This window comes from Podarcis liolepis, assembly GCF_965112155.1.
Source record: "Podarcis liolepis genome assembly, chromosome: 13".
In the NCBI taxonomy this organism is placed as follows: domain Eukaryota; kingdom Metazoa; phylum Chordata; class Lepidosauria; order Squamata; family Lacertidae; genus Podarcis; species Podarcis liolepis.
In genome coordinates, this window is record NC_139573.1 from 38,007,158 (window position 1) to 38,029,907 (window position 22,750).

A 22,750-nucleotide genomic window follows, 5' to 3' on the forward strand; every position below is an offset into this window, starting at 1 on the left:
TCACAAATCCGTAACACAGTAGTATAAAGTGCATTCTTTCTCTCCCTCCCCCCCCCCCCATCACAGGCTTTGGTGAAAATCTTTGCTGGGCGGAAACCCATGCTATACAGCTACCAAGCCTCGCTGCCTCGCTTGCCTGTTCCAGCCCTCAAGGACACCCTGCAGAGGGTGAGTGTGATTTTGTTTACCCTTTCCTGCTGTGATTCGAGGATGCAAAAAAAATTAGTACCTGCCACTGCTTTCCTAGCACATCAGGCTAAAAGTGGAGGATTGAACGTTTGGATCAGGCACCCCAAAACTCGGCCCTCCAGATGTTTTGGACTACAACCCCCATCATCCCTAGCTAACAGGTCCAGTGGTCAGGGATGATGGGAATTGTAGTCCCAAAACATCTGGCGGGCCGAGTTTGCAGGTGCCTGGTTTGGGTACTTTCTGATACAAAGCCTCTGCACTCCTTTTCCCTCTCTCTGAATGGCTGCACATTCTTTTTTCTTTTTTAAAAATAATTTTTATTCATTTTTAAACATATTAATTGTCATACATACCACAAAGTTTCACGTCCTATACAATCTTTTTGGACTTCCATCAGCACCTCTGATGACCCCCCATTTTTATCATTTCTTCTGCATTTCTTAAATTCATATTGCCTTTAATTATCTTAACTAACGTCTTCCTTTTTATCCAATTATGCAATAATTCAAATTATTAACCTCACAAAACTTCTTGCAAACCTACAAATGTAATCTGGTCATCACAATTACTTTTCAAATAGTCCGTAAATTTACACCAATCTTCTGTGAATCTCTGGTCCCGCAGGTTTCGAAATCTTCCTGTTAGTTTGTCTAATTCTGCATAGTCCATCAATTTTATCCTCCAATCTTCTTTCGAATGGCCACACATTCACGGCGACCTTGGTTTTCAGTTCTATGGGGTTTTCCTGTTGAAAGGGCCTTTGCAGAGGATTGCCCAAGAGAAAGCAACGCACAACAGCCGTTGTTCTCTCTAGAATGTGAGGCTGTGAGTGAGAGCAATTGCAGAACCCATACCGAACATGGCCTCCTCCTAATCCCATAATTCTCTCGCCTCACTAGTTTCTCGAGTCCGTACGACCCCTGAAAACAGATGCAGAGTTCCAGCGGATGGCGGGTCTCGCCCGTGACTTTGAACGGACCCTGGGGCCGCGCTTGCAGTGGTACCTGAGACTTAAGTCTTGGTGGGCATCTAACTATGTGAGTGGTCCCTAAAATGGGATTGCGGGACGGGGCTGGGGCAGCTCCTTCAGCTGTGTTGTGCTGCGCATGGAGAACGTGTGGGTCTTTTTAATTCTCCTTTTCGAACCTCATACCTTGCCCAGGTGAGTGACTGGTGGGAAGAGTACGTCTATCTCCGTAGCCGAGGCCCCCTGATGGTAAATAGCAACTATTACGGCATGGTGAGTTTCAAGACACTGGGAAAAGAATGTTTTTGGGTGGGGAGGGAAGGGGTGCTTCTCTTTAGTCTCTGCTGACACCCACCCACCCTGTCTGTATACCATTTTTTTTAAAAAAATATTTATTTGGTTTTTCAGATTAAAATTTTACAGTCCAGCATGCAGCATAAAAACAAAATTCCAAGGAATCTCTTGGGCTTCCCTCTTGCCCTTTGTGGGCCCCACTGTTAATCATTTCCTTCTGCATCTTTTATAATAATCCAAATCTTTTATCTCTCCATTGTCTCCAAAATTCACCATTAAACTACAGTGGTACCTCGGGTTACAGATGCTTCAGGTTACAGACTCCACCAACCCAGAAATAGTAGCTTGGGTTAAGAACTTTGCTTCAGGATGAGAACAGAAATCGCGCGGCGGCAGCAGGAGGCCCCACTAGCTAAAGTGGTACCTCAGGCTAAGAACAGTTTCAGGTTAAGAACGGACCTCCGGAACAAATTAAGTTCTTAACCAGAGGTTCCACTGTACAAGTGATATTCCAATCCTACTAATGATTTTAACTGTTTACAATGGTCTTTAAGATAAATTACAAATTCCCCCCATTCATAATTAAAATTTTGGTCTTCCTGATTTCTGATTCTTCTGGTCATTTTAGCCATTCCAGCATAATCCGTCAATTTGATCTGCCATTCTTCTTTGGTCAGGACTTATTTCCATCTCTGGGCCAATAACATCCACACAGCCGTGGTCACATACATAAATAATCTTTTTTGCTCCATTGGGATTTCAGCACCTAGAATTCCTAAAAGAAAGGCTTTGGGTTTTTAAGGTTATTTTAAACATTTTCCCTCCAACTCGTTATATATCATTTCCCAAAATTCTTTTACTACCTTACGTTTCCACCACGTATGATAAAAGGTGCCTTCTTTTTCTTTACATTTCCAGCATACATTTGACCCTGTTTTATAATTTTTTGCTAATTTATTAGGAGTTAAATACCAACGGTACATCATTTTCATACAATTTTCTTTCAACATATAGCACGCTGTGAATTTTAACTTTCTGCGTACCATTTTTTAAATATTTTTTTTTAGGATTTCATTTACGTAACCCCAACCCCGATCCAGGCAGCTCGTGCTGGAAATCTCGTCTACGCCATGTTGCTGTACCGACGGAAACTCGCTCGGGAAGAGATCAAACCGGTAAGTGAGACCAAAGCACCGTATTTTTCGCTCTATAAGACGCACCAGACCATAAGACGCACCGAGTTTTTGGAGGAGGAAAACAAGAAAAAAAATATTCTGAATCTCAGAAGCCAGAACAGCAAGAGGGATCTCTGCACAGCGAAAGCAGCGATCCCTCTTGGTGTTCTGGCTTCTGGGATAGCTGCGCAGCCTGCATTCGCTCCATAAGACGCACACACATTTCCCCTTACTTTTTAGAAGGGAAAAAGTGAGTTTTATAGAGCAAAAAATACGGTATATGATGGGATGGGAGGGCACAGCCAGTCGGTAGTGTGAACTGCCTCTCCCTAAATGGCGAATTGGAAGTCAGCTTGAGAAGTAGGACGAATGGGGTTGCTGTCAACTTGTTGGGGTGTGTTTCTGTGTGTAGGATAGAAGCATAGCAGATGCCTAGTTGGCTAGTGTAGCTTTATAAACCCAGACCTTTGGAGCACTCTTCTAGCACTGCAACAGTCATAGCCTCCTCCAAAGAATTCTGGGAACTGTAGTTTTTAAAGGGTGCTAAGAGTGGTTAGGAGAACCTCAACTATCTACAGCTCCCAGGATGTTCTGGGGGAAGCTGTGGCCATTAAAGTGGTACAAGGGTGCTTTTATTGCTAGTGCACTTCACTTTGACAAACCACCCTTTTCCTGCATTAAATTGCACCTTACATTGCATTGCATTGCAATGGAATGCAATTAGCTCCTTCTCATTGTTTTCTCTTCCTGGTCCAATGCTGTGAGTGGCCAAGCTTGCAAAAGGAGCAAGCCGGATCGAAGGCATGAACTTGAGGTGTGGCAAAGTGTAGATATAGAATGTTTTGTTGGCTTGGCAGGATGGACTAAGACTACTGGGCTGGCAGACACCAGCGTTGCTGGCTGTGGCATAGCAACAGCCCGTAGAGTTGCTCTTTATTTAATACTCTTGCATCCCACCCGCTTTCCAAGGAGCTCAGGATAGGGATCCTGTGAGTTAAGCTGAGCTGAGAGACAGTGACTTGCAAAAGGCACTGGGCATACAGTCTGTATGGAGTACCCTTACAGCTTGAGGGCTCTTATGCCATTCTGGGCAGCCTCCGAGAATGGGCTGCATGTGATAGGTGGGCGGGGCCAGAAGCAAAAGTGGGCAGGACAACATATGCAAATTTTACCTTTGTACACTAGGCTTTGTTTCTCCACACAGCCCTCTCTATCCTTCGTCTGGACAAGCAAAAGGCATTAGAGTTCAAGGATGTGGTCTAGCCAAGGCAAAACACTCAGGGGGGTGAAGCAGGGCCAGCAAGGAGTGTGGCCTCTGGAAAGTTCAGAGAGCGAGATAGTGTGTCCTAGAGGGCCACATTCAGCCCCTGGGATAAAGGAATCCATATTCCTACACCAGGCATAGGCAAACTCGGCCCTCCAGATGTTTTGGGACTGCAACTCCCATCACCCCTAGCTAACAGGACCAGTGGTCAGGGATGATGGGAGTTGTAGTCCCAAAACATCTGGAGGGCTGAGTTTGTCTATGCCTGTCCTACACCATAGGCCTAATAGCAACTTTGAGGTCTAATCTTGATTGGCAGCATGGTGGGGGCGGGGGGAGGACAAAACACCCTCCCTCCAGCACTCTGGTGCAAAATGGAGCTCCCACAGCTGCCGAAAAGTAAAAACAAAACTTTAAGCGAAGCAGATTCCCTCCACCGTGAGTGTTTTGCGTTGACCCTTAATTCCAGCCCTCTTCTCCACTGTGATTGCTTTGGTCTTTTGGAAGCAGGCAGCACAGAAACAGGGCAGAGGGGCTACTTGGTGAGGGCAGGGCTGGAGGTGACCGGCTTATACATGAACCCAAAGCTGCCAGTATTATGCCTGAGGTTTCCCACCTGGGTAGAGAGCAAGCTTTGCCCTAGGTGCTGTGTACAATGGTCTGCTTGCCAGTCATGCTACTAGAGCCAGTGTGGTGTAGTGGTTAAGAGCGGTAGACTCGTAATCTGGTGAACCTGGTTCGCTTCCCCGCTCCTCCACATGCAGCTGCTGGGTGACCTTGGGCTAGTCACACTTCTCCGAAGTCTCTCAGCCACACTCACCTCACAGAGTGTTTATTGTGGGGGAGGAAGGGAAAGGAGTTTGTTAGCCGCTTTGAGACTCTTTTGGGATATCAAATCCAAACTCCTCCTCCTAATCAAAGCTACACACATGTGAAGGGTGCATTTGCAGCTTCCTCTTTCTTAGTATCTGGCTTGGAATTCCCACATGTTTTATAATTCCAGCCCTCCTTTTAAGAAATGTATTTACGTCTGGATTTTTAATTTTTTGTTAAGTTCCCCAACCAAGCTAGGTTCACTGAGTGTCTTAAAAATAACCGCAGATCTCTTCCATGTTTGGTTCCCTAACCCCTGCATCTAAACCTGAGCTTGCCTCCCATCTGAAAACAGAACATCACCCCAAATTCCTTCATCCCCATCTGTGCGGCCCAATGGGAACGTCTCTTCAATACCACCCGGTTGCCTGGGGTGGGGAAGGGTAAGTGAATCAGGGGGTATTATGAAACACTCCACCTCCCCACCCACTCTGGGGCCTTTTGCAGGGCGAGTCTGCTTCATGGTGTCTCTTGGTGGGTTTTCTGACCTAGTCCAGGTACTAACACCTTTTTTCAACACTTTATATTTCTGGGATTTCAGCTTACAGCAAGGATCTATTGCACCCTGTCTTGCCTGCAGCCTGTGGGTTACAAAATCAGGAATGCCACCTTGGAATTTGCAATCTGAGCTTTGCCTACCCGGTTCAGTTCCGTGTCGGAAGGACTTTCAGTGTTGCTCAAAGCTGATGGCTGCCCTCCTTATTTTTCTTTCTTTCTTCCCCAAGTCATTTGGCTGGCGCATCTCCTTGACTGCTGCTCTTTCTGAATCTCTCTCTTTCTCTCTCTTCGCTTCCCACGCCTCTCCAGCTGATGATTCAAGGCGGCCTTCCCATGTGCTCAGCTCAGTACGAACGCATGTTTAATACAACGCGTGTCCCAGGCATGGAGGGAGGTAGGATGCTCTCGCAACCCTTGCTTCCCTGACATCATCACCCCAAAGTATCCACATCATTGTTACCTGTGGTGCTGGGAAGCACTCACCATTCCTATTTAACCCTCTCTGTAACCTTAACTGTTACAAGAAGAGATGCGGGTGGCGCTGTCTAAACCACCCAGCCTCTCGGGCTTGCCGAACAGAAGGTCAGCAGTTTGAATCCCCGTGACGGGGTGAGCTCCCATTGCTCTGTCCCAGCTCCTGCCAACCTAGCAGTTCGAAAGCATGCTGGTACAAGTAAATAAATAGGTACCACTGTGGCGGGAAGGGAAACAGTGTTTCTGTGCGCTCTGGCTTCCGTCACAGTGTTCCATTGTGCCAGAAGTGATTTAGCCCCATAGTCGCCTTTGACTGGACGTAACCATCCAGGGATTCTTTACCTTATCTTTTACAAGGAGAAGGGAATTTAGTCAACCTCCCGGCAGGGGCATCCTGGGGATGGGAAAACAGATGCAGGGCAATGTCTTCTATTGCCCACCTTCCGCCAAGCAGCAGAGCTGATTTCAAAGGACAAGAATGTTCCACCTCTTTTAGGTTGCTCCGTCAGTAGAGCAGGAGACCCTTAGTCTCAGGGTTGCAGGTTTGAGCCCCACGTTGGACAAAAAGATTCCTACATCACAGGGGGTTGGACTAGATGACCCTCGCGGTCCCTTCCAACTCTACAATTCTATGATTCTAAGTTGGGGAGAACTCTCCCAGGACTTTTGTGTAGGCAAAGTTGTAGAAGACAAAGTTGGCAGATGGGAGACCCGATTCAGAATGGGTGGCACTGAAGCAGGTGGCATTAGAATAGATCACCGAGTGGAATTTAGGGTGAAGGTGGGAGAATCTGGCCTGGGGATAGTCTGCCAACATCGGGTGCCAGGGTGGTGATTCTCTAATGTCGTCTAGAAACAGTAAAACGAAGATTAGCCAGATTAGGCTATGTTCTCCCTCGGCTGCCTAAGGCAGTAGGCCTCTCTGAATACCAGCCACTGGGAATCACAAGTGGGGAAAACACTGTTGCAGTGGGGCCTGCCTTCTTCTGGGCTTCTCTTGGGCATCTGGTCAGCCATGGTGAGAGCAGAAGGCCGGCCAGCGATGGGCCGTTGGCCTGACCCTGCAGGGCTCTTCTTATGCTATTAATGTCCCTCGGCAAACAAGGCTGTGGCTGGTGCCTCCCCAAGCGCCTGTACCCTCTGAGAGCAAATGCTGGAGGCTAGGCCTAGGTCTCTGTGCCCATCCTTAAAATCTGTAATATTCGTACACAAAACTGGCACACCGGCCCCCTACGTCCCACAGTGATTGCTTTGACTGCCCCCCATCACAAGGGCAGGGGACAAGCAGAAAGATCGGCTCTTTATTTGCGGTTGTTATTTTACTTACTTATTAAATTTACATACTGCCCTTCATCAAGAGATCTCGGGGCGGTTCACCACAGAATAAAATACAAGATCAAACACAAGTAAATAATTAAACCGAAACAACAAAACAATAGCCGTCCCCTCCTTTCCCACAGACACATTTAAAAGGGCTGTAGAATATTAATCAGCCAAAGGCCTGGTTGAAAAGGAACATTTTCAACTGGTGCCTAAAATAATTATTATTATTATTATTATTATTATTATTATTATTAATGGGGGCAACCGTCTTGAAGGAAGTTTACACCCAAGGAGGGTTTGGGGCCAGGCGGCGCTTTGCAGGAACTCAAATGGGAACAGTCTTTGGGAAGGGGGACGTACGATTTGCGATGGTTCAAAACCATTTTTTTGGACACAGGTGTTTTTAACACCCAGGTGGCTTCATTTGTGGCATTAAATCAAATGGGCAACCAGGATTTGCAAAGAGGAAACCAGGCACCAGCTTCAGCCTTGTCTTGATTGTGTGGGGCACCCCACACCATCGCACCTTCACCTTAGAGTGCTCCTATACTACTTTAATAATATGGCTTCACCCCAAAGGAATCCTGGGAACTGTGGCTGGTTAAGGGTGCTGGGAGAGGTCTCCCTAAGTGTATGGTGTGAATGGTCCTCTGGGAATCTGATCTGAGGCTGCAGAACTCTCCTGATGTGATGCTCCTCGCTCCATAGACACCATCCAGCACCTGAGGGATAGCAAGCACATTGCAGTGTACCATGCTGGCCGCTTCTTCCGGGTCTGGCTATACCACAACGGGAGGCTGATGCGCCCACGTGAGCTTCAAGCACAGTTTCAGCAGATCCTAGATGACCCCACGCCTCCTCTGCCTGGCGAGGAAAAACTGGGTGCCCTGACTGCGGCTGACAGGTGAGCCTAAACTCCCTTCACTTGACTCTGGTCACACAAGACTTTGGTCAACCCAAGTGATTTGGGGCGGGTGGGAACTTGAGACATACTTAGCCTTCCCTGATATTCCTCCGCACTACCATGTTAATAAGGGACGTGGCTGGCGCTGTGGGTTAAACCACAGAGCCTAGGACTTGCCGATCAGAAGGTTGGTGGTTCGAATCCCCGCGACGGGGTGAACTCCCGTTGCTCAGTCCCTGCTCCTGCCAACCTAGCAGTTCGAAAGCATGTCAAAGTGCAAGTAGATAAATAGGTACCGCTCTGGCAGGAAGGTAAACCGTGCGCTGCTCTGGTTCACCAGAAGCGGCTTAGTCATGCTGGCCACATGACCCGCAAGCTGTATGCCGGCTCCCTCGGCCAATAAAGTGAGATGAGCGCTGCAACCCCAAAGTCGGCCACGACTGGACCTAATGGCCAGGGGTCCCTTTACCTTTACCCTGTTAATGTCTACAGTTAAAAGTGTTGTTGACCTATAAAGCCCTTAACAGCTCAGGACCACAATACCTCAAGGACTGTCTCTCCCCAAATGAACCTAACTGGACCCTGAGATCAACTTCTGAGGCCCTTCTTCGTGCGCCTCCTCCACAAGTGGAGTGTGGCAACACAAGAATGGGCCTTTTCTGTGGTGGCTCCATTTGTGGGATGCTCTGACCAGGGAGGCTCCCCTAGGCATCAGGCGAAAACATTTCTCTTCAACTAGGAGTTTGGCTGATTAACATTCTATGACTTTTTAAGTGTTTTTGTGGGAGGGGATTATTGGTTTGTTTTTGTTTTATTGTATATTTTGTAGTCTTGTTTTCTATTTTTCGGTTGTGAACTGCCCCGGAACCTTTGAGTGAAGGACGATAAACAAATGTTAATAATAATAATAATAATAATAATAATAATAATAATAATAATAATAATACAGCGGTACCTCGGGTTACATACACTTCAGGTTACATACACTTCAGGTTACAGACTCTGCTAGCCCAGAAATAGTGCTTCAGGTTAAGAACTTTGCTTCAGGATGAGAACAGAAATCGTGCTCCGGCGGTGCGGCAGCAGCAGGAGGCCCCATTGGCTAAAGTGGTGCTTCAGGTTAAGAACAGACCTCCAGAACGAATTAAGTATTTAACCCGAGGTACCACTGTAATGATGATGATGATGATGATGATGATGATGAATGGGCCACCTGTTGTCATTCAGATGTTTGAGTCTAGTCAGGAATAAGGAAAAAACTTTTAACTGCCCATATGTTACCAAGCCAAACTTAGGGCCTTTATATTAATTTACAAAGCCTGTAACATATTGGGTCCCGCATTCAGCTTGATCACTGAGATCTGCTGGAGGAATGCTGTTACTTTATTCACTGAGTTTCACGAAATGCTGCAGACTTTGGGTGGGGGGAAAGAGAGGATGGAGATAGAGTGGTTTTTAGATTCCAGGTGATGGGCAATGATTTCCCACCTGCTGCCATCAAGCCAGTCAGTTATCCACCCGAACTGGCAGTCCCGTGACAGGCAGACCTCCCCAAGTCATGGTTCCCTTAACATTTTGCAGAGACCCCTGGGCCCGGGCCCGCCAAACCTACTTCCGGTCTGGAGTGAATGAGCAGTCGCTGAGCATAGTGGAGAAAGCTGCCTTCTTCGTCACCCTGGACACCAGCGAGCAGGGGCTGCAGGGACCCAACCCAAGTCAGGCGCTGGATGCCTACTCAAAGTCCCTTTTGCACGGGCGCTGCTGCGACAGGTGGGTGCTCCCTGGGCTGCCTAAAATTGCATCGCATACTCTTTTGTCTCCATCTTGCAAGTACTACCACAAACTGTACCCCACTTCATAGGGCTTCATAGTGTCCCTGACAAAACACACACACACACACACACAGACAGACACACACTTCATGCAAGAGAACTTTACTTTTTCTTTGACAGGTTTTTAGCCCACTGGGTCAAATCGCCATCTCTCCACCGGCACCTGGAGTTAACAGAACTGGAGAGGGTTCTGATGTAAATGCTATAAGGCAGATTAGCTCTCCTTTTTGTTGGGATGGATTTGGAAGGTAGGATAGGGTGTATTATTTATGAATTCTCCTCCCTCTTACTTGAGTAAGTTTAGTGTCTAGTTTGCAGAGTTAAAAATATATATACCATCCTTTGCAGCATAAAACAAGGAAACTTGTGACAAAGCTGTGTAGTTTTCTATAATTATCCAGGATGCCTTTGGCAGACTGGATTACCCCACTAAACAAAATAACAAGACAAAAGTCTGTAATGTAAAAATATAAGAATAGCGTTTACTTACATAAAGTTGCAGGCTTGATTCAAGCGGAAAATAGCAGTGAAATGAGTCAGGCAGAATATCTTTCTATGTTACAAAATACATGGTTTGGGTCAAAGATGGTGCCTCTCCTCAAGAGGGCACAGACCCTGGCATCCTATCCCTACAGCTACATGACAAAAAAAGAGACTGTTCCTCAGATGGGAGGAAGTGGTAAGAATTATCTTCCTATTTTTACCCGTCTTGCCTGGGCAAACAGAGGATATGACCTCACAGAGTGCCCTCTCTAGGAATGCACAAGGAACTCCATGTGTCCTAACCCTTTGCTCACCTAGCAAACGAATTTTCTATTTTGATTGGAGCATCATTTTCTCACTCTGTAGTCCGTCTCTTTCGATTACTCCTCCTTTCTTTTACGTGGGATGACTAGAGCATTCACATGGTTCTTTCTCTGCTGTCCCCCCACTTTGAGAGAACCAGCCAGGGGTCCGTAAGGCTGGGCGTGTTGACTCGTGCTCAGGCTCTCTTGGTTCCCTTTTCCCGGGAGACCTCACAGGCATATTTGGGTGGCAATGGCATCATGGCACGAAGAGTAAGGCTTGCAGGATGGCGTCCATCTTTTCACTCAAAGCCCGTTTTCCCAACAGGTGGTTTGACAAATCCTTCACGCTGATTGTTTACCGCAATGGGAAGTCCGGCATCAATGCAGAGCATTCGTGGGCTGACGCCCCCATTGTGGCACATCTCTGGGAGGTAAAAGCCCAACTTTGGGATGGGAGGGGTGGGATGGGCAGTGTGAAGGACTGTGAGCAAGGACTCCTGGAACATCTGCAGGTGAGCTCTAAGGGGTGGGGGGCTTGGGGCAAGAGGTGCAGGGATGAAAAGCAAAATAGTTCTCACCCGGACGCTCTTTTCCCCCCACCCCACAGTACACCATTGCCACAGATGCATTTACGCTGGGGTACGATGCTAACGGGAACTGCAAAGGGGACATGGATTCCAGCATCCCCCCGCCCCAGAAATTACAATGGGATATCCCACCAGAGGTGAGTGCAGAGAGGTATTGGGACAAGAAAAACTGAGGCAGGTGAGCTTGGCTGAGGAAGGACAACATGGATCCATGTGAGTAAAGGTAAAGCCAAAGGACCTCTGGATGGTTACGTCCAGTCAAAGGCGACTATGGGGTTGCGGCGCTCATCTTGCTTTCAGGCCGAGGGAGCCCGCGTTTGTCCACGGACAGCTTTCCGGGTCATGTGGCCAGCATGACTAAACCGCTTCTGGTGCAACGGGACACTGTGACGGAAGCCAGAGCACATGGAAACACCATTTGCCTTCCCGCCACAGCAGTACCTATTTATCTACTTGCACTGGTGTGCTTTCGAACTGCTAGGCTGGCAGGAGCTGGGACAGAGCAACGGGAGCTCACCCCATCGCGGGGATTCGAACTGCCGACCTTCTGATCGGCAAGCCCAAGAGGCTCAGCAGTTTAGAGCACAGCGCCACCTGCATTGAGTAGCCTAAGCTCAGCTGAGGAAGTGCCAGAGGATACAGATGTGGTTATGAGCAGTGTGGGAGCTTGGAGATGCCCGAGAGAGATTGAGGTTTCTTCCTTCTGTTACTGTTGCGGTATGCTAAGGGTACATACAGACATGGCAGTCATCTCCATCTTTTCTGTCGAGGTGAGCATGGCTTTCACCCATCTTTACTGTTTCTGAGGTTTTTGCTGCAGGGTTGGCTGCAGACAGTAGTCCTTGGCTGATGGCCAGTTCTGTACAATGTGAGCTGGCTGATGGCAGCTGTATTCCCTTCTCCCCTCCACCCAGAGCATTTTTCAGTTTTTCATTGGCAGATTGTGCTTTTAAAATGAAAAAGTGTCACTGTAACAATTGGGCATTTATCCATTCACTGGAAGACTGGGGATGGACAAAGCTTGTCCTTCTCTTCAAAAAGATGGGGGGAAGCAGGTCCTGGAAAATCAGCAGCCGTCATCCTTGATGTTGAAACTGGGCAAGCATCTAGAGGAGATGATCAAGCAGTCAGTTTGCGAGCGTTTAGAAAAGAACGCATCAATTATTAGGAGGCTGCTTTAGTTTACGGATAACAAATCATTCAAAATTAATCTTATCCCTTTTTTTGATACTTGCTAATTTGGTAGATCGTGGGAATGCTGTGGACACAGTATGTCTTGATTCCAGGAAGACATTTCACAAGGTCTCCCATGATAAGCCTGCTACAAGATGGTAACGTGGGCTGAGTTAGATTGGGTGGCGTGCCACATGGTTCTATCTTTATCCCCGTGGTATTCACTATTTTTATAATAAGAAGGGGGTTGCGCAGTGCAAGAAAAGTAATGAACGGGTACCAGGAAGGTACCTATGGCCAGGCTTTTTCTGTCCTGGAGGGCTGCAGCTAAGGTTCCAATGCCAAAGATGTCACCTGGGCCTCTGGTGACAGAGTTGCATCAAAAAACATGATGGGCAGAGGAAACAGCAGGGCAGAGAAACCTCCCCAGGTCACACTTCCTACAGGCCCTTCCCCACCCCCTCCTTTTTTGCCAGGCTAGAAGTCGTCCTTAAACTCTTAACAGTGCATCATGCTTGGGTGGGGAATAGAATGTGCGTTGTGTAGAAACTGGCTTACTATACAAAAGGAAAGCAATGGCAGCAAGTATTACTATTTACTCGCCCTTCAAACTAAGGTCCCAGGGTGGGTTACAATGATTTATAATGCAGTCGTACCTTGGATCCCGAACGCTGCAAACCCGGAAGTGAGTGTTTGCGAACATTCTTTGGAACCCGAATGTCTGACGCGGCTTCTGATTGGCTGCAGGAGCTTCCTGTACCCAATCGGAGGCCGCGCCTTGATTTCCAAACGTTTTGGAAATCAAGCGGACTTCTGCTTCCGAGGTAAAGGTAAAGGGACCCCTGACCATTAGGTCCAGTCGTGGACGACTCTGGGGTTGCGGCGCTCATCTCGCTTTATTGGCCTAGGGAGCCGGCGTACAGCTTCCAGGTCATGTGGCCAGCATGACTAAGCCGCTTCTGGCGAACCAGAGCAGGGCACGGAAACGCCGTTTACCTTCCTGCCGGAGAGGTACCTATTTATCTACTTGCACTTTGACGTGCTTTCAAACTGCTAGGTTGGCAGGAGCAGGGACCGAGCAATGGGAGCTCACCCCGTCGCAGGGATTCGAACCACCGACCTTCTGATTGGCAAGTCCTAGGCTCTGTGGTTTAACCCACAGCGCCAGCCGCTTCCGAGGTACCACTGTACAATAAAACAGTTTAAAAATGCATTAAAACTGTTTCAAAAACTAAGAGTAGCCAACCAAAATCACAAAAAAATATATAAGGTACGTGCTGAAAATGCACATCTCAAGTGTCAAAGGTAAAAAATGCCTCAAAGAGAGCAACTCCATCTGGAATTGTGTTGAGCACCATCTCACCTGGCAGGTGAGCCCTGACTGTTGGTTACTGCTTCCCCTACTGTCTGCTCTGTGTCCTCATTGCCTCCTGTTGTTCCCCTTTTGTCCACAGTGCCAACAGGTAATCCTGCAGTCCTTGTCCGTGGCCTTGGCCCTGGCTAATGACATAGACTTCAACGCCTTCCCCTTCAAGGAATTTGGAAAAGGCCTCATCAAGAAGTGCCGCACCAGCCCAGACAGCTTCATCCAGCTCTGCCTTCAGCTCGCACATTTTCGGGTATGTCGCTTGGCGAGATGAAGGTACTGGCAGGCAGGGAGGCAGGCAGGCAAGAGGCAGAGTCCCTAGGCTTGGCTGGCCCCCAAAGTGTCACAACTACCAGCCAAATGCATGGGAGCCAAAGCCTCTTCTCCCCAGGCCAGACTGGCTGGTAGCTCTGGTGAGATTTTTTCCCCCATCAGTGGGAACCAGCCGGAGCTATTTATTACTTTTAAAGGCTTTCATAGAATTGTAGAGTTGGAAGGGACTCCCAGGGTCATCTAGTCCAACCCTCTGCAATGCAGGGATCTCCACTAGATCATATATGACATCAAACCTCTGCTTAAAAACCTCCAAGGAAGGAGAGTATGTTAAGTCCAGTCAAAGGCGACTATGGGGTGCGGCGCTCAGTATAATTAATGTTTAATTGCACACCAAAATGGAAAATGCCCGTATGTGTATTGCTAAGGGTTTAACACTGGAAAATTTCGTTGAGGTATACTAAAGTTAGGAAGAGCTCTCTAAGCTCCTAGATGGATTGACAATTAACTGTTGATGTTCTCTGCTCTTTCACGTGGTGTTTAGATCACGTGAGTAAGGTATTTAGTTGCAAATCACCATTTTGAAGGGCCTTTTGTTCCCAACCACAGTGGGACAAAGATGTTCAGAGGAGTCTCTCCAGGAGAGAAAAACAGCACATGTCGTATGGAACTATTTGGATGTGTCATCTGTTTCTGTACCTATTTTGAAGAAGATTATTTAAAGCTTCAGAATCATATTTACCGTATGTGCCTGGACAATTTTTATTCCAGGAGGAATTTTTTATGCATCCATTTGCTTCAGGCTGTATAGTATTAATATCTGCAGTAGAGTACACCACCTCTCTTGGTTCTGTTGTGATTGCAAGGATGGGATAATTTGAGTTCTGTGATTTTGTGATGACAACTCAGCTTTCCCTAGCCTAGCAGGGCTGCTGTTCTGTGCTCACAATTTGTGGCAGCTGCATTATAGCTCAGCTATAGATTAAATCTTTTCCCATCTCACTCCACCCACAGATCCAGAGGCAAGCCTGTCCCCTATACTCAGCCAAGCATTCTTCTCTCCCTATTTTTTTAGGACAAGCAAAAGTTCTGCCTCACCTACGAGGCATCCATGACCCGTCTCTTCCGGGAGGGCCGCACAGAAACAGTCCGTTCCTGCACCATTGAGTCTTGCAACTTTGTCAAGGCCATGATGGATCCTACCCAGAACGTAAGTCTTGAAATGCAGCCTTTGCCACAGGAATCAGATCCAAAATTTCGTGTACATTAAGAATAATCCTGCCTTCTGGAATGAAGTCAGCAAAATGGTCAGATTTGCATAAATGAGCCGCGCTTTAATGTTTTCAGTACTCAGTTTCTCCTCCTTGTCTCTATTATTATTATTTTTCTTGCAAAATTTTCGATTTTATATTTTAAAGTTTGGGATGAGGGATTGACATAAGAGACCATAGCATGAGGATTAGGAACTGCTCTCCCATACATGCAGTGCCACTTCAGATGCAGTCTATCTTCTAAGTGCCAAATCTAGTTCAACAAGGACTAGGTGTTCTCGGGAGTTAGGCCAATACCACCAGATTAGATGCTCTGCTGGATGTTGTGACTTCCGCCATCCAGACTCCCAGTGTCCTTACTACCAAATAGATGCATGGGACCCTGATAGGGAGGAAAGAGCAGTGTGTGCTTACACCATAGACACCTGGTGAGCCCCTCTGGGGAAGGCGTTTCACAACTGGGGTGCCACCATGGAAAAGGCCCTGTCCCCAGTAGCCACCCATTTCCACCTCACCTGGGGAGGGGTCAGCGGAGAAGAGCCTCTTGTGGGTTGGCCACATGGGGAGATGTGATCCTTCAGGTCAATAGGAAAGGAGGAATCAGCAGAGACTAGAAAATGTGAAAGGTACAGCATAAGCTTTTCTCAGCATCTTCACCTGCTGTTCATACCCAGGATGGCACAAGGTTACGTCTCTTGCGTGTGGCAGCTGAGAAGCACCAGAACCTTTACCGGCACGCCATGACAGGTGCTGGCATTGACAGGCATCTCTTCTGTCTGTATGTCGTCTCCAAATATCTCGGCCTAGACTCCCCCTTTCTGCGCGAGGTAAGTGTTGTTGAGTCAGGGGTGTGTGTGTGGTGCTAGGGTACGTGTATGTAAAATTAAGGCTAGGGAATGTGGGCGTAGTCAGCAACGCTTTTATTCCCAGGGTATATTTTGAACCAATCAGGATGGAAAAGTACCCACCTGACATGTTCTTACCCAGTCGAAGAAAAGCAAGAAATTGGCTTCACTGTGCTGTTGATTGGAATTACCTTGTTTGTTTTTAACAAAAAATACTGCCTTTTACTGAGTTTTTTTTGCTTGCTCTGGTTCCTTTTCCCAGGAGTTTTAAAACATGCCATGGCTGCTCTATCCAGAGGTGTTAACCAGACACATATCTGCCTTGGTCATTTTTTGTTAGTCATCCACATTGATATTTTGCGTTTTTCAACCGGTGTTGAATTTCGCTGCCAACACGAGCTTGCGAATTGTGCATGCTCGAATTTGTTGTTTGGGTGGGTCATGGCATACTTGGAACGCTAGCAAGTCTGCTTATTTTTCCACTTTCCATGGGGCACCCAGCAATTTGGGGACATGTTGACTCATACAGCTGACTGGTTCAAGTTTCAGTCTGCTAGAGAGTTTGGGAACCCCTTGCTAGGATGTGAAGAACCACAAAGAATCTGAAGCAGAGATTTGCCAGTGTGGTGTTTGCTGGCACATGCGGCTGTTCACAGATGCCTTTTTCTGGTGCCTGCAGGGTTGCATTTCCCTGTTGGATTTAGGCTTCAAAGAAGCATTTTCTTGTAGCCAATAGAGCAGGTTGCAGTGGTGGTGGAGACCCATGGCAGCTTCTACACTTTGCAAATGTGCCTGCAGGCAGAAAAAGGTTTGACAACCCCAGATCTAGAGTCAGGTGAAGGATAGGTAAAGGTAAAGGGACCCCTGACCATTAGGTCCAGTCGTGGCCGACTCTGGGGTTGCAGCGCTCATCTCGCTTTATTGGCCGAGGGAGCTGGCGTACAGCTTCCGGGTAATGTGGCCAGCATGACTAAGCTGCTTCTGGTGAACCAGAGCAGTGCACGGAAACGCCGTTTACCTTGCCGCTGGAGTGGTACCTATTTATCTACTTTGATGTGCTTTCGAACTGCTATGTTGGCAGGAGCAGGGACTGAGCAACAGGAGCTCACCCCGTCGCGGGGATTCGAACCGCCGACCTTCTGAACAGCAAGTCCTAGGCTCTGTGGTTCAACCCACAGCGCCACCCGCGTCCCTCAGGTGAAGGATAGGCAGGTGCAAGAAGGGTTGGAAACACAAATCTTCACCGTGAAGGCGTAACTTATTTGTTGAAGCAGCAGCTAGGCAAAACCAGATGTTATTTGGGCGACAGTGTGGTCCAACCCATCCTCTGAGACAGAAGAAAATGCAGCAGTAGGGCTTACGAAAGGGGAGCAATAGGGAGGACTGTTTAGTGAACCTGTCCTCATCCACGGATTCTCCCCTAGAAATCCTCCTCACCATAAGTCAGTTCCACCCTACACCCTGGCCAGGCATGTTTCAGAAGTTTACCAAAGTTTTCTTAAAAAGAAGGATTTACGGGAGTCATATTTACTGGGATGCACTGGAAGCAGGAGAAGATTTAAACCAACACTCGTCTCACCAGTTTCCCCATGTCAGCAGCTTCTGTGCAAGAGTCACCGCTAATGGTGCATGTCAGGTCGGGCTTGCTGCGTGTGCAGAACTGGGAATGTTTCTGAGCATTGTGCGCACATGTCTCCAAGAGGTGCGGCCTTCCCTCACATAGGTGGCAGCAGGAGCCTCTTGCTGCAGTGAAGGGAATAGGAGAGATCCTCACCATTGGTTGCTGCAAGGGTCTTCTTCCCCTGAAACGTTGAGGGCTAGAACCTTGCTTATCGAAAACAAAATCTGGAAAGCTGGTGGTCGCAGGCACCCGGGTGTGCTGACATCCCGATGCCACAGCTCACAGGGTGAGTGGTGTAAAAAGCAAGCCTAGGGTGAGGAAACTGGGTGATGGCCAGTAGGTTCCAGGAACCCTCTTTTTGGGGGGTGATCAGTGAGTTTGTTAGGTCCTGAGCGAGCCCCAAGTTTGGGGGGGTGGTGGCTCCTGGGTGAGAGCCAAGAGCTTGAGATGTGCTGAGTGAGGACATGTATCCGAAGAAGGAACTTTATATACATATCTATTTATCAGTCATTTGCATTGACGGTTTAATTGTGCAACTTTGCTGTTCTTTAGCTTGGAGATAACTTTAAGCAGTACAGTCATACCTCGGGTTACAGACGCTTCAGGTTGCGTTTTTTTGGGTTACGGACCTGCCAAAACCTGGAAGTACCGGAATGGGTTACTTCCAGGTTTCGGCGGTCGCACATGCGCAGAAGCGCCAAATCGCACTCTGTTCAGAAGTGCCGAATTGCAACCCGTGCGTGTGCAGACGCGCTGCTGCGGGTTGTGAATGCTGCGAGTTGCAAACGTGCATCCTGCACGGATCACATTCACAACCCGAGTGTCCACTGTATAGGCAGGCCCTTGATAAATAAAAATACAGATAGGTAGCTGTGTTGGTCTGCCATAGTCAAAATAAAAAAGTTCCTTCCAGTAGCACCTTAAAGACCAACTAAGTTAGTTCTTGGTATGAGCTTTCGTGTGCATGCACACTTCTTCATATACACTGAAACAGAAGTTGCCAGATCCTTCTATATAGTGAGAAGGTGGGGAGGGGTATTACTCAGAAGGGTGGTGGGAATGGGAGATTGGCAGATAGCTGAGATGAGCCTGTTGACGACTCTTAACGACTGCACTAAGTCTTACAGGAAAAGGCAAGGGGTGAGAAGGTGAAAAATGGCTTAGTCATGTATAATGAGATATTGCAGTCCTTAAGAGTCGTCAACAGGCTCATCTCAGCTATCTGCCAATCTCCCATTCCCACCACCCTTCTGAGTAATACCCCTCCCCACCTTCTCACTATATAGAAGGATCTGGCAACTTCTGTTTCAGTGTATATGAAGAAGTGTGCATGCACACGAAAGCTCATACCAAGAACTAACTTAGTTGGTCTTTAAGGTGCTACTGGAAGGAACTTTTTTATTTTAAATAAAAATAAATAGTGTTGCTGATCCTAGCAATGCATAAGAGGACCGGTTTGGGCTGAAGAGTCACAGGCCCTCCTGAAAGATACAGTTTTGAGGGGAGAGGTTCTGTGGGGAGCAGCAAGGGTGGGGTGGGGGAGAGGGTACCCATTGTGGCAGAGCCCCTCACCCGTTTGATCCTCGGCCCCTTTCTCCCCTCTGCCAGGTGCTGTCCGAGCCGTGGCGACTCTCCACCAGCCAGACTCCCATTCAGCAGATGGAGCTCTTTGACCTCCAGAACCACCCAGACTACGTTTCTTTTGGGGGTGGATTTGGACCGGTGAGTAGACTGTCTCGCCAGAGTGGTGCATGCTCTGGTTATCTTGGACTACTGCAATGCGCTCTGCGTGGGGCTACCTTTGAAGGTGACCCAGAAACTACAGTTAATCCAGAATGCAGCAGCTAGACTGGTGACTGGGAGGGGCCCCGAGACCACATAACACCCATCCTGAAAGACCTACATTGGCTCCCAGTACATTTCCGGGCACAATTCAAAGTGTTGGTGCTGACCTTTAAAGCCCTAAATGGCCTCAGCCCAGTATACCTGAAGGAGCGTCTCCACCCCCATCGTTCAGCCTGAACACTGAGGTCCAGCTCCAAGGGCCTTCTGGCGGTTCCCTCCCTGCGAGAAGTGAGGTTACAGGGAACCCTGTGGAACACCCTCCCATCAGATGTCAAGGAAACAAAGAACTATCTGACTTTTAGAAGACATCTGATGGCAGCCCTGTTTAGGGAAGTTTTTAATGTTTGATGTTTTATCATGCTTTTAATATTCTATTGGGAGCCGCCCAGAGTGGCTGGGGAAACCCAGCCGGATGGGCGGGGAATAAATAAATAAATAATAATAATAATTATTATTATTATTAAGCTCAGGCCTCCAGGGTTCTCTGCGGGGGGTGGGGGTGGAAAGTGGTGGCCGAGTGACTTAGAGCTGGCAGTCTGAGAGCCAGCACTCTTTTGCATCCTCTAGGAACACTGCTCTGTCAGATGTGGGAGAGGACAGAGGTCTAAGATCTGAGTTTCTTTCTCAGGCTGTTTTTCCCCTTTCTCTCGACCCCTGGGCAGGTCGACGACGACGGTTATGGTGTGTCGTACGTCATCGTGGGCGAAGATCTCATAAACTTCCACGTGTCGTGCAAATTCTCCAGCAAGGAGACGGTAAGTGTGTGCCAGGAGGGGCACATAAGCCATGCTGGAGTGTTAGGGTGCCTCAATGGATGGTTAGCAGGCAGGGCTTGGTAGGCAGTGAGCTTCTTACAAGCTGCCTGTATCATCTGCGGGGATTCACAGGCTCAGGGAATATTTTGTCACGGACTGGTTGGCTGCGAAGCAATGGTGCGAGGAACCAGCTAGGGAACCACCAAGGGAAGATGGCTCAGAGTTTGGGGAGTGGTAGTGGGAAAGCAATGAGTGGTCAGAGGGAGAAGAGGGAGCAGATTGGGAGGAGGAGGAGTGAGAAGCTGAAGGGGTGACAGGGCTTAGTGAGAAGGGAGAGTCTGTGGCAGAGAGAAGCCAGAAGCAGACGTAGAGTGGGATGAGGGAGGCCAAGAGGCAGAGATGAGTCAGGCTGGTGAAGAGTCATGGATATCTCCTTCTCCTCCTGCAACTAGCTCCCCTTCCCCTTAGTCTCCCAGGACCAGGAGAGGCATGAAGTGGGAGTAGCAAAGGCCAGGCACACAGACGCAGTCTCAGAATGCTTGGGGGGAAACCCTGGAGAGGAGGGGAATTAGGCAGCTGTGGAAGTAGCAGAGAGAAGTTCAGAATCAGAAGACAAAGCTGAAGCAGGAGAGGAATGTGGCTGGTGAAGAGTCCCAAGCGTCTTCCCCTCCTGATGCAAACAGCTTCCCTCCCCTTCGGTCTCCCAGAGCCAGTAGAGGCATGAAAAGGGCAGAGGAGTTAGCGTCACATGGGCAGTATCTCAGATTGCATGGGGGAAACCCTGAAGAGGGGACTTGGGCAGCTATGGGAAGGCTTGGACCTTCCGTCTCTGCAACCGCTTCATGGGGGCAAGACGTATCAAAGAAGAGCTGCTGTGCTCATTAGGCCTGATACTCCTGTTTTTGCTAATGAAGAGTTAACTCCAACTTGCTCAGTGCGGTTAACTGCTGCCTCGCTCCTGTCTGATTTCTTCCTCGGCTTAGATTGCTTAGTAACTCTTGGTTACTCTTCCCTTGGTTTTCCCCACTGCTTACTTGCTTGAGCCATCTGGAGGGATAACTGGGGCAACTTGCTCTCCTTTTTCGGAGCAAGAAACTTTCCACACCAGATTTCCCATTTTTTAAAAGTAAGCTCAGCCTTTGAAATATTTTAGGCGTGTCAAGTTCCCCGATCTCACTTCCCCTGCTTCTTTCTCCAGGACGCACACCGGTTTGGACTTAACATCCGGAAGGCCATGGTGGATGTCTTGGCCCTTTTCCAACTGGACAAAAACTCCCCCGCCGGCCGTGGCCAGTGACTGAATAAACGCCTGCGGGATTTACACAGCCAGCTCCCCAGACACACTTTGGAGTGTGTGTGTGTTTTCTGTCCTCTGATCTGCAGGAACATTTTGAAGTGGGGGATGAAGAGGGGCCGGGCCTGCCTGAGGACTCCCACAAGCACAATGGACGGGCACGCCCCTCTTCCGTTCTCGGATTTGGGAGATTTGGACCCTGTGCCGGATGCCACGTAGGCAAATGACCCTCTCCCTCTGCTCAGCATCTCCCTGCTTTTGGGTTGGTAGAAGTCCTAAAACGGGTTGCGGCTGGTAGCAAAATCTTGCTTCTTCTAGGGCACATGTGTGGATGGAGGACCGTGGTTCGCTTAGAACTGAAAAGTGGCTCTTGGGAAATCTTAAGTGCTCCCATTGCGGCCATCCCAGGGTGTTTTAGAAGCAGCAGTTCCCCTTCCTCTTCTTCTCTCTAGCAGCTAAGAAGCTCTTTTCCTTGCCCGCTCCGACCACTTCCACCCACAGCAGCTGGGCTGCGTCCCCTTTCTAGCACTTCCCATTCAAAGGATTCCTTCCCTGTGTCTGCCACTGACCCTCGGTTCCCCTGAGGCACTGCGGATGGGGTGATGGGTGATATTTAGAGGCGGACCCCCTCTCCAGGAATCCCCACAAAGTTGGTGCAGGGAGGGAAAGTTGGTCTTAATTTATTGCAGGGTTTTGTACGCCTCTGGGGAAATTTGAGTTGCGAAGAGCGGCAGAAGGTGGGTTTTTTTGTTTTGTTTTGTTTTGCTAGCGTCACAGACCTGAATAAAACCACAGGGCGGGAGATCTTACAAAACGGAATCACGTGTGGCCTTTTGTCAACTGGGAGGTGATGGCCGGTGCAGGTTGTCAGCTGCGGCTGGGGGTGGGGGGTGGCGTGAGCCGAGAGGAGGGACAGAGCAGCCCAAGCTCTGGGGAGGCAGTATGTTGCCCCATTTAGCATTTTCTGCTTCCGGGAAGCGCGTGGCAGAATGTGGCAGCTTGCAGCTTCTGTCACAAGAGAACGCTGCTCACCATTCCGTTCTGTTTTGCAATTCAGGCTTAGTTTCAAGCCAAAGGCCTGTTTTCAATGCAAGGTCTGGATGTTGCAATATGTGAGATGGAATGTTAGTGCCTAA

The 22,750-nt window shown here is 48.5% G+C and overlaps 1 protein-coding gene and 1 long non-coding RNA gene across 8 annotated transcripts in view; both read left to right on the plus strand.

Annotated features, from left to right (window-relative positions):
- The window catches only part of CPT1C (carnitine palmitoyltransferase 1C), a 53,428-nt gene extending 31,000 nt beyond the window's left edge, over positions 1–22,428 (plus strand). For 5 of the 7 annotated variants that reach the window (XM_083469674.1, XM_083469677.1, XM_083469673.1 and 2 more), the window contains 15 exons: positions 67–168; positions 1,092–1,229; positions 1,355–1,432; positions 2,521–2,628; positions 5,061–5,148; positions 7,769–7,964; positions 9,546–9,734; positions 10,910–11,015; positions 11,192–11,308; positions 13,799–13,963; positions 15,059–15,193; positions 15,929–16,081; positions 19,329–19,442; positions 20,228–20,320; positions 21,519–22,428. In XM_083469674.1, coding sequence (XP_083325800.1) covers positions 67–168; positions 1,092–1,229; positions 1,355–1,432; positions 2,521–2,628; positions 5,061–5,148; positions 7,769–7,964; positions 9,546–9,734; positions 10,910–11,015; positions 11,192–11,308; positions 13,799–13,963; positions 15,059–15,193; positions 15,929–16,081; positions 19,329–19,442; positions 20,228–20,320; positions 21,519–21,617 — 1,881 coding nt within the window. In that variant the 3' untranslated portion in view covers positions 21,618–22,428. Of the gene's footprint in view, positions 1–66; positions 169–1,091; positions 1,230–1,354; positions 1,433–2,520; positions 2,629–5,060; positions 5,149–5,572; positions 5,658–7,768; positions 7,965–9,545; positions 9,735–10,909; positions 11,016–11,191; positions 11,309–13,798; positions 13,964–15,058; positions 15,194–15,928; positions 16,082–19,328; positions 19,443–20,227; positions 20,321–21,518 lie in introns of all 7 variants that reach the window. The other 2 variants (XM_083469678.1, XM_083469679.1) reach the window with 1 other exon arrangement.
- Positions 16,115–19,319, plus strand: LOC310690886. Its single transcript, XR_014518251.1, has 3 exons — positions 16,115–16,887; positions 17,075–18,598; positions 19,168–19,319. It is a non-coding gene; the product is annotated as an uncharacterized lncRNA (long non-coding RNA).
- Positions 22,429–22,750: the final 322 nt, after the last annotated feature.